Genomic DNA, 10,588 nt, shown 5'->3' with positions numbered 1-10,588 from the left:
TGAGCATTTAAGCAAGCCTGAGTATTCTAATTTAATGTTAACACGTACATACCTTCCAGAGAGTCAACCCAATCAGCAGGAAGGCGAGAAGTCAGAGCTGCTGTTCGAAGGTGTAAAAGCGACCAACACATCTAATCTCCTTATGTGGCATCACAGCTCAGCGGCTCCGTCCCTCCCACCTGCAGTTGCGTGTTCACTGCTGGGGCACTCACTGCCCTTTGCATCATTCATTCACCTTGGAACCTTCTGCCCATCCACGCTGCCCTCAGAATCCCTGCTGACTCGTTTCTCTGGTCCAGTTCTCTGCCCTCTGCGGGAGGCAGAGGTCAGCAGGTTTGACCCTGACTTTCCCCTGTGACTGAACGTCATCAGCACCTCCGGCCTCCTCACAGCCCCCATCCCACCAGTGCTACCTTCCCAACTTCAGCTTTGTAGAACTGATCAAGACTGTGGAGTGAGCGCCTCCCTCTCCTCCCTTCTCCGTGCATAAATTTCTCGGTCTCTGCAGGTCCCCTTGTCTTGTCCCCTAACAAGATCTGCTGCTTCCCAAGGCTGACCAGCACACCCCCGCCCTGCTGCACACTCTGAACCCTGCCACCTCCAACAGGCCTTTGCTCCTGCAGTTCTCTCCTATCTCGCCAGCATCATGACCAACGTGGGGAGGAGGATGACGACCTGCTCTCCAGGAGCTCACAGGCCAGCAGAGAAACGGGCAACGCGGCTGGCTTATAGCGCAGGGTAAGTGCTGTAAAACAGGCCAGACCCTGCGTTAAGGGGCTGGAAATGAAAGGTGATGGGCCTCTCATGGCGTAGGGAAGGTCCTGCGAGGGGCAGGAAGAAGGGAGGCCACGGGTGTGGACCAGAAACCCAGCCAGCTCCCGGCCACATAGCCCTCCTTCTGGCACAGTCTGGGAGTCCCACGGAGACACAGCCTGAGCCAGGACTTAGACATATTTACTTCCTCTCTAAAAATGTTTATATCCTTTTAATGAGATATTATGAATCTATAAATATTCCAGCATCTTTAAGTATGACCCTTAAAGCGAAGCATAAAACTTGTGCATTAAGAAAAACGTAATCTTCTAGCAATGAAAAGAACCTGACCCAATTCATTTGGTAATTTATTTTATTGATTAAAATATTACAAAGTTCTATTTTGCATTTCTTCATATACAGTGTATCTAAATGAACTAAATTAAATCATTTGCAATATGAAAAGACATGATTACACATTAGTAGGGTGATGTTGCTTTACAGTCATGTATTATTTCCACTCCTAAGATATACATCTGTGTTATAGAACCACAGCCATTGCCTGTGACAGTCAGAAACAGAAGCGTGACTGGATTCTCGACGTGCTGACGAAAAGAGCTGGATCCCCAGGCCACAGGCTAGAACTGCTTATCAAATGCTCTGAAAGGACAAGGAATACAGTCGTTCCCATAAAACTTGGGAAACGTAGGTTTCTCAAAAGGAAGAATTGATAGAATTCTTCACTTATTTTTATGAGAAAAATTTAAAATATATTTGAATGTTGATAAGATAGAGAAAATCACTTAGGTTGCCTTTTAAAACAGTTTTTAAAAGTTATTATAGGAAAGATATTAAACAATGAAAAATTATGGCAAATATGTTGGCAGATAAAATTTAAAGGAATGTTCTTTTGGAGGAGATGATAAATGGCATGGCAATTAAGCTTTAATAATATATTAGTTTTAAATAGATATATACATAAAAATACTTCATATGATTCATTTCAGATTGAATATTCTCTTAAAAATAAGAGGGGTCTGAAATAAATATTTTTTTATGCAGGAGCATTTTTAGCAAAAAGAGAGTGAAACACCAGGCCCCCCCAAGCAGGCTTGGGTAAAAGGACTTTTGACAGGCCATCATGGCCAAATGGGATTATTCTCTGGCCGACTCAGCCCTGGAACCCAGTTGTGGCTTCATACGTGTACCTGGGTTTCACATGAACCTTAGAAACCTTGGGAGACACTGTGTCCCCAGATCTTGCTCCCTCTGGCTGCAGCCCTGTCACAAGATAGATCTAGACAAAAGGCACCTGGAAGAAAATATGAGTCTTCCAGCAATTCTAGTAAAAGCCAGCTGAGAGTCCAAAGCTAGACATGGTGTTTCCAACCACAACTGGTGTGTGTTAATTCTTACAAAATGACAGTTTCGGCGGCAGCACCATCATTGTGAGTGAGAGAAGATGTGGCCCATGTGGGAAAATTCTTATTTTCTTCCTTAAATCACATTCCAAAACATTTCTAGTTCCAATTAATAAATCACATCCCTTGTATTTGCCCTTCAGTCAGCTTTCGAGGGAAAAGTGCTTTTACTCTCTTTTCTTCTGCTATAATCTATTGAGAAAGCCCAGTTTGAAACTGCTGGGGATCTGGATCATTTCCAGAGCATGTGGAGAGGGAGTAAAAGGAAACGTGACTTGAAAGAGATATTTGGTATCCAACATCAGCTGCGAGGAATCCTCCCGACTATTTAGGAGAGCCTGAAATTAGAACCAGAGGGAAAATGAATCAGGAAACCAGCGCACTGCACTTTATTGCTATCTGGAAGTTAAGAGCAAGGAAAACACAACTCATCTCCAGTGAAAAACTACTTTCAAAATCATGTGAGAGAAAACACAAAAGGGCTTCTTAACAGCACATGTCCAAGGTGGAATGGTCTATCCAGGACTTCCAGATCAGCTCTCACGGATACTTACCTCCTCTTTCACTTCAGAAGTTAATTTCCCACAGGATGGACTGACTGTAAATGGATCTGTTTTCCATTCTTATCTATTCTCATGGCATAATTCTAAGCCCAAACAGGAGTAGATCTCAAATATTAAATTTTTATTGCACTCACCTTTCTTTTTAGTTCAGTAGTTTGTAAACTTTTTTGATCTTAGGACCCCTTTGTACTCTTAAAAATTACTGAGCACCTCAAGAGCTTTTGTGTATATGGGTATAATTATTGATATTTACCATATTAATAATTAAAACAATAATTTAAAAGATTTATTAATTCAAAAAAATAAACCCAATACACATTAACATATTTTTATTGAAAAATAACTATGTTTTTTAAAACAAAAAAAATTAGTGAGAAGTGGTATTATTTCATATTTTTGTAAATCTTTTAAATGTCTGACAATACAAGACAGGTGGGATCTCGTCTCTGCTTCTGCATTCAACCTGTTGAGATACGTTACTTTGACTGAAGTATGTGAAGAAAAGTCTACCTTACACAGATACATATTTGGAAAAAGGAAGACTTTGCAGACCCCTTGAAAGGGTCTCAAGGACACCCAGGGACCCTTGAACCAAACTTTGAGAGCTGCTGCCTTAGTTCATTGGGGAAGAAACTTTAGGGAGTAAAATAAGAAAAATGGGCACATGGGTCCCTGTTTCCATTCAGCCCAGGCTCACTTGCAGGGTCCTCGGAGCCTGATAAGAAACAAGCCATGCTGACGAACAGAGCATGTGTGTCATGCTCTTGGTGTTTTCATTCCCCTCCCAGCAGGGCTAAAATGGATTCTGAAAACTGGGGGATCTGACGGGGAAAATTCCTGCTGCTTTTGAGTCGGATGTCTTTTGTTTGCATGTTTGGCAAATACACTTCAATCCTGGGTTTCTATAATGTTAATTACATTTCAGTTTCTTATACTAAAAATTAAAAGGCACATCCTTAAGGATCTCACCTGTACTTTGCGAACAAAGGATGGAGTCACTCTTTTCTCGAAGTCATCTATAGGTGTGTATGAATTAAGGATCTTTATGATCTGTGAACAGTACATAAGATGCTGTTAGACAATGAAAAATGACAACGCTTCATGAAATAATGGTGATTTGGGAAGAGTTGGGAACCACAGGCTGTTCTTTTATACTGTAATTTGGCTCTAGGAACCATGTGTTATTTATTTCCAAGAAACGAGATGACGAGGTGAAAAGAGCGCAGAAGGGAGCAAAGACAAATCACCTAATTAGATGACAGAAAGACAATTCTTGGCCCTCAGCCTCCTCCCCGCCCCCTTCCCACCCCACACACGTACACATCTGTGAGTTTAGCGGGCAGGGAATGAGTTATCTGCACTTTGGTGTTTTCAAGGCCTTGAGTTAGTGTTTAATAAATGCTTATCAGATAAGAAGGTGGGCCGTGAGAGAGATGTATGCTCCCCACAGGGCACACAGAGACTCAGATGTACCCCACAGCTGGCTGTCAGAAAAGGCGACATCAATTATACAATCTGTCAGCAAAGATCAGGGAGACACTCAACAAGCCTGGTCACCTGCACAGCAGACAGTGAGGTACAGCGTTCATAGATCTCCTTGGCATCGCTGTCTGTAGTCTTCTTGACCTGAAGCAACCAGGCTGCCTGAGAGAGCGGTTCCAAGGTTTCCTTGGCCAAGCTGTTCTGCAAATTCTTATCTTTAAGCCATTCTTCTAAGTAGCTGATGTTGCACCTGCAGTAAAAGCCAGAGGAGCATAGAATAGGGGGTGATCCATTTATAACACTTTAGGGGAGGGTGCCAAATCCCGCAGTGTGTCCTGAGGGTCCCAGAGTTCACCGGGAGCCTCAGGACCACAGTCCAGCAGTTTCCTCATCCATAACTTGAGGGGCTTGGACCAGGCGATCAGCTCTCAGGAGTCACGGTTCTAATGACCATGACCGTCTAGGGCAGGGGCCGTAACAGCTATAAACTTCGGGGGAAATCCGAGCAAAGAAGAGGGGCTGCAATAATTTAGAAATAGAGTTTTGAAAATCTATGAAAGGACAAAGTCACAGTGATATTTGAAGAGAAGACTTACAGTGGTATAAAAATTGTTTGATCTTTTCCTAAATTGGCAGAAATTTTTCACTTGGTAGAAGACTTTAAGTCCACTGAGGTTTTTATTCTTGTTTCTGTCACTAATTATCATAGCTTTATGAGTTAATAGGCATGGGTTTTAGTCCCACCAATCTACTGTGTAAGCCTGGAAAGCTCCTCACCCTCTCTGGGTAGAGGAGAATGTTGAGAACCCTCAGACATTGCTAGTGGGAATGCAAAATGGAACAGCTGCTAAGGAAAACAGTGTGGCAGTTTCTCAAAATGTTAAACATAGAGTTACCACATGACCTAGCAACTCCACTCCTAGATATATACTCAAGAGAACGGAAAAATGTCCACACAAAAACCTGTACACAAATGTTCATAGCAGCATTATTCACAATAGCCAAAAAATGGAAACAACCTAAATGACTGCCAACTGATGAATGGGTAAACAAATTGTGGAAGAACCATACACTGGGATCTTATTCCGCAATAAAAGGAATGAGGTATTGATACAAGCTGCAGCACCAATGAACTGTGAAAACATCATGCTGAGCAAAAAATGCCAGTCACGAAGGACAATATGCTTTATGATTCCATTTATAAAACAAAGTCCAGAACAGGCAAATCTATAGAGAAAGAAAATATATTCATGGTTGCCTAAGCTGAGGAGGAGAGGGCTGAGGAGAGGGGATGTGGGTAGCAGATAAGAGCGGCTGTTAATGAGCTAATGCGTATAAGGTTTCTTTTTGGTGTGATGAAAATATTCTAAAATTACATAATGGTGATAGTTGTACAACTCTATAAATATACCAAAAACCATTGAACTACACACTTTAAATGGGTAAACTTTATGGTATGTAAATTGTATATCAATGAAGCCGTTTAAAAAAAAATTGAGCGTTGAACGAGGTGAACTCTAAGGTCAGTTCCAGCTCTGACCTTCCAAGATTAGCAGCTCCCCATAGGGCTCTTCTCTTTGGCTATAAAATTGGGACAATAATGGTGAATTAATGTATCCCATAGGGATGTAATGACTGTGAGATAACATCCCCTGCACTGGTTCCCCCCCTTTTATTGCATTGTCACAGCTGTCACACTGGTTTGAGTTATTATTATTATTATTATTTTTAAAGATTTTATTTTTTTCCTTTTTCTCCCCAAAGCCCCCCAGTACATAGTTGTATATTCTTCGTTGTGGGTCCTTCTAGTTGTGGCATGTGGGACGCTGCCTCAGCGTGGTTTGATGAGCAGTGCCATGTCCGTGCCCAGGATTCGAACCGACAAAACACTGGGCCACCTGCAGCAGAGCGCGCGAACTTAACCACTCGGCCAGGGGGCCAGCCCCTTGAGTTATTACTTTTAGTTTACAATATAATAGAGCTTCCTATCTAATGGGCCTCCCATCTCACCCCTTCTAATCCATTCTATTCAATCCTGCCACAGTTCTTTCTAAACCTGAATTGTGAGCATGTTAATTCTCCTGCTCAAAAATCTGTGGTGGCGGTCTGGTTCTTGCTAAGATGGAGTAAGCACACTCCACTTCGTCTCTCCTACTGAATGTAGCTATAAAACCTTGACAGAATGCATGGAGCAGATTTTTGAGGACTTTGAAAAAAATAGTAGCAGGTGGATTGGGGAAGAAGACCAAAATTTGAATTGTCTTCAAATTGGTAGTTTACCAGTTTTTTCACTCCGCTATTCATTGGCTTGAACTCAAAGCAGCCTGAACTCAGTAGTGGGCACTGATACTGACAAAGAGCTCCAGGAGGAGCCCTCTGGTTCTGGCTTTAGATGCTGAAAAGGGTGTCCTCATGCTCAGAGGGAGGGTGGAAATCCCCCATTTTTCATTTTTCTCTTTTTTCTTTCTTTTTCTTCATTTTCTCACATTCAAGCCCCATAGAACTTGCAGCCTGAACCCAAGTGGGTTGATTATCTGATAAAAATGTCAACATTCTCCACAGGATTCAAAGACGCAGAGTCTCACAGTATAATATTAAAAGTGTGCAGGACACAATTCAAAATTATTTGGCAGCTCAAGAACCAGGAAAATCTCAACTTGCATTAAACAAGACAATCAATAGGTGTCAGCTCTGAGATGGCACAGATGCTGGAGTTATCTGACAGTGACTTTAAAGAAGCTATCATGAAAATGCTCCAAAAAGTAAAGACAAACTATCTTGAAATAAATGCAAAGATAGAAGTCTCAGAAAAGAAGTAGAAGATATAAAGAAAAAACAAATGAAAATTTTAGAACCGAAAAGTACAATAACAGAAATAAAAGAACTCACTGAGTGGGCTCAACTGCAGAATAGAAATGGCAGAAGAAAGAGTCAGTGAACTTAAAGGGACCAACAGAGATTATCCAATCTGAAGAGCATGGGGAAAAAACCTGAACCACATGAACAGAACTTCAGGGACCCAGGGAACAATAATGAAAGGTCTAACATATGTGTCACTGAAGTTCTAGAAGGAAAAAAGAAAGTACGGTGCAGAAAAATATTTGAAGAAATAGTGGCTGAAAATGTCCCATATTTGGTAAAATGCACAAACCTGCAGATTCAAGAAGCTTAGGCAATCTCAAAGAGGTTAAGCCCAAAGAAATCCACACCCAGACCCATCATCACCAATCCGTGAAAAAGTAAACACAAAGAAAAAAAACCTTGGAAGCAGTCAGAGAAAAACTAGGCATTACTTGTAGGGAAACAATAATTCAAATGACTGCATTTCTCATCAGAAACCGTGGAAGCCAGAATAAAGTGAAACACTTTTCAAGTGACCAAAAAAAAGGACTGTCAACCCAAAATTCTACATCTGCAAAAAACATACTTCAGGAATGAAGGTGAGATGAAGACATTTTCAAATAAAGAAAACTAAGAGAATGTATTGACAGCGAACCTGCTCTAAAAGGTCTACTGAAAGAATTTCTTCAGGAAGAAGGGAAATGGTGTCAAAATGAAATGTGGGGAAAAAAATGGTACTTGAAACATTAGGAATGAAGAAGGAACAACAGAAATGGTAAATATCTGTGTAAATGTAATAGATTATTCTCCTACTGTTCATTAAGATGTGTTGGATGGTTTAAAACAAAAATTATAACATTGGTAGAGTTTTTGATGTATGTAGATATAATACATAAAACAACTCTGACATAAAGTGGAGAGGGCAAAAGGGCCTATATGATGGTAAGGTTTCTACTTTCCGCTTGACTGATATTGTTAGACATTGATTCTAAATAGACTGAAAAGTTAAGTATGCAGACTTACATGTAATCCCTAGAGTGACCTCTAAAAACAATATTAAATGTATATAGTGAAAACACAATAGGTAAATTAAAAAGGGGTACCAAAAGATGTTCAAAGAACCCAAAAGGAGGCAGAAAAGGAAATCAGAGAAATAAAACCCAGAAGGAACAAATAGAAAAATAATAAAATGGTAGACTTAAATCTATCAATAATTACATTAAATTAAACTGGTCTAAACACCCCAATTAAGAAGCATAGATGGTCAGATTGGACAAAAAACAACCACAAAGACCCAAAGGAAAAAAAAGCCCCCAGGATCCAAATATATGCTGCCTACAAGAAACTCACTTCAAATATGATACAGGTAGGGTAAAAGTAAAAGGATGTAATGTAAAAATATTTAGGAGTTTTTATTTTAAAAATAAACCTGGAAAAGTCTCAGGCAAAGTGGGAGGGTTGGTGACTCTAGTATCATGATTTATCGTATAGTTCAACCTCTACATACCTTGAGATATTTTTTTATTGTGGTAGAAAACATAAAATTTACTATCTTAACCATTTTTAAGTGTAGAGTACACTAGTGTTAACTATATGCACCAGGTTGTACAATAGATCCCCAGAAATTTTCATCTTGCAAAACTGAAACTCTATATCCATTGAACAACAATTCCCCCTTTCTCTCTCTCCTCAGCCCCAGGCAACCACCATTCTACCTTCTACTTCTAAGAGTTTGACCGAAAAGTATGTTTTTTGACCATAATGGAATTAAACGAAAAATCAATAACAGAAAGCTAAGAAGAAAGTCTCTAAACACTTGGAAATTAAGCAACATACTTCTAAGTAAACCATGGGTCAAAGAGTAATCCTCAAGGGAAATAAGAAAATATTTTAAACTGAACAAAAACGAAAATACAACGTATCAAAAATTTGTGGGACAGAGTTAAAGTAGTTCTTAGAGAGAAATTTATAGCATTAAACGCTATGTTAGAAAACAAAGGTCTCAAAGTCAGTAATTTCTTAAGAAAAAAGAGCAAAATTAATCCAAAGTAAGCAGAAGGAATGAAATAACAGAGACAATAACAAAAATCAATTAAATTTACAAACAGAGAAAAACGAAATGAAAGCAAAAACTGATTCTTTGAAAAGATCAGTAAAATTGATAAGCTCTAGCAAGAATGGCCAAGGAAAAAGGAGCAGACACAGGTTACCATACCGTAATAGGAACGGAAGAGGGGATGTCACTACAAATTCTGCGGAAGTTAAAAGAATAACAAGGAAATGTTATGAACAGCTCTATGCAGAGAAACTCAACAACTTCGATGAAGTGGACCAATTCCTTGAAAACCAAAAACAACCAAAACTCACCTTAGATGAAATATATAGCCTGATAGTCCTACAACTATTAAGGAAATTGAATTCATAGCTTAAAGCATGCTGAAAAAGGAAAAATCGGTGGTGGCTGCCACTGCGGAGGGACTAAAGCACGCATTTCTAACGCTGGCATTCCACCTTCTCTTTCGAACCAATCTTGCCAGGTTCTCTCATCACTCCTGGTGCTCCTTTCACAGGGGGCTATTGACACCCTGCCACCAGTTGTCCCTCAGCGAGGCCTGGGCTCACTCCTCTGATTCCTGGCCTGCTGAAATCCTACCAGTCCTTCAAGACCCAACTCAATGCCTTTCATATTCTTCCCAGATTCCCTCGGGAGACAGCAATGCATGTACCTGGGCCACGTCATTCCCGTTCCCGACAGAACTGTCTCCATGAGCACTCCCCAGGCCTTCATCAAAGTTCACTGGCAAAAGCTGCCACAATGTCACTTGCTGTAAAAATGCTATTTGTGGAGATTGTGACATAAAGTCTACACGATATATTATTTTTACAATTCACGACTAGGAACAAAAAAGAATTACGTACTATGGTATCCTTATACTTTCTCAGGAACCGGTCTGCCTCACCATACCCAACGAGACCAGAGAGCTGATGATGTTTTGCTGTTTGTCCTGGCAGCCAGAAAGCCTGGAGGCAGTTTTCAAGCCACTCCGTCCACTGTTCCTATTTTTCTTTTCTTTGGTCTTGATTTTCCACTTGTGTTCGTGTTTTATTATTGGGTTATTTATGTTTTCATTGTAAAGCCACCGAAATCCTACTGGGCTTTGCTTATGGCAGCAGCTACATAAATATCTGAGTGAGTGAGTGAATGCTTCTAAAACACACGTGCTACTCAGAGCAACTCACTGTAAAGGCCTCGCTGCCCAGATGGCCGCTTTCAATCCGTGAACGGAAGGAGTACTGGGCACCTACGGGGACAGATGCTGCTCATCCTCAAAATAGTTGTTACAGGATTGCTCATGACCCTTTTCACTCATGTCCCATGTTCAGGCATCTTGGGACCTACCGATGGAATGAGAGTTGTTTGGCAAAGGCTCTGCTGGCACATTTAGGTTTATGGCTTTACGTTAAATAGAGCTAAAACCTACCTCGGAGGCCCTCAGGGTGTCTGCATGGAGCTGTGAAATGAACAGA

The 10,588-nt window shown here is 40.6% G+C and overlaps 1 protein-coding gene across 2 annotated transcripts in view; it reads right to left on the bottom strand.

Moving 5' to 3' along the window:
• Positions 1 to 1,112: 1,112 nt before the first annotated feature.
• Positions 1,113 to 10,588, bottom strand: part of MYO5C (myosin VC) — a 92,386-nt gene continuing 82,910 nt past the window's right edge. For both annotated transcript variants that reach the window (XM_008516242.2, XM_070624238.1), the window contains exons 39-41: positions 4,295 to 4,469; positions 3,707 to 3,787; positions 1,113 to 2,512 (exon numbers count right to left, since the gene is read on the bottom strand). In XM_008516242.2, coding sequence (XP_008514464.1) covers positions 2,360 to 2,512; positions 3,707 to 3,787; positions 4,295 to 4,469 — 409 coding nt within the window. In that variant the 3' untranslated portion in view covers positions 1,113 to 2,359. The remainder of the gene's footprint in view (positions 2,513 to 3,706; positions 3,788 to 4,294; positions 4,470 to 10,588) is intronic.

This window comes from Equus przewalskii, chromosome 1 (assembly GCF_037783145.1).
Source record: "Equus przewalskii isolate Varuska chromosome 1, EquPr2, whole genome shotgun sequence".
NCBI lineage: Eukaryota > Metazoa > Chordata > Mammalia > Perissodactyla > Equidae > Equus > Equus przewalskii.
The sequence above is the reverse complement of the archived record's forward strand: the minus strand, read 5'-3'. Positions and strand labels throughout refer to the sequence as shown.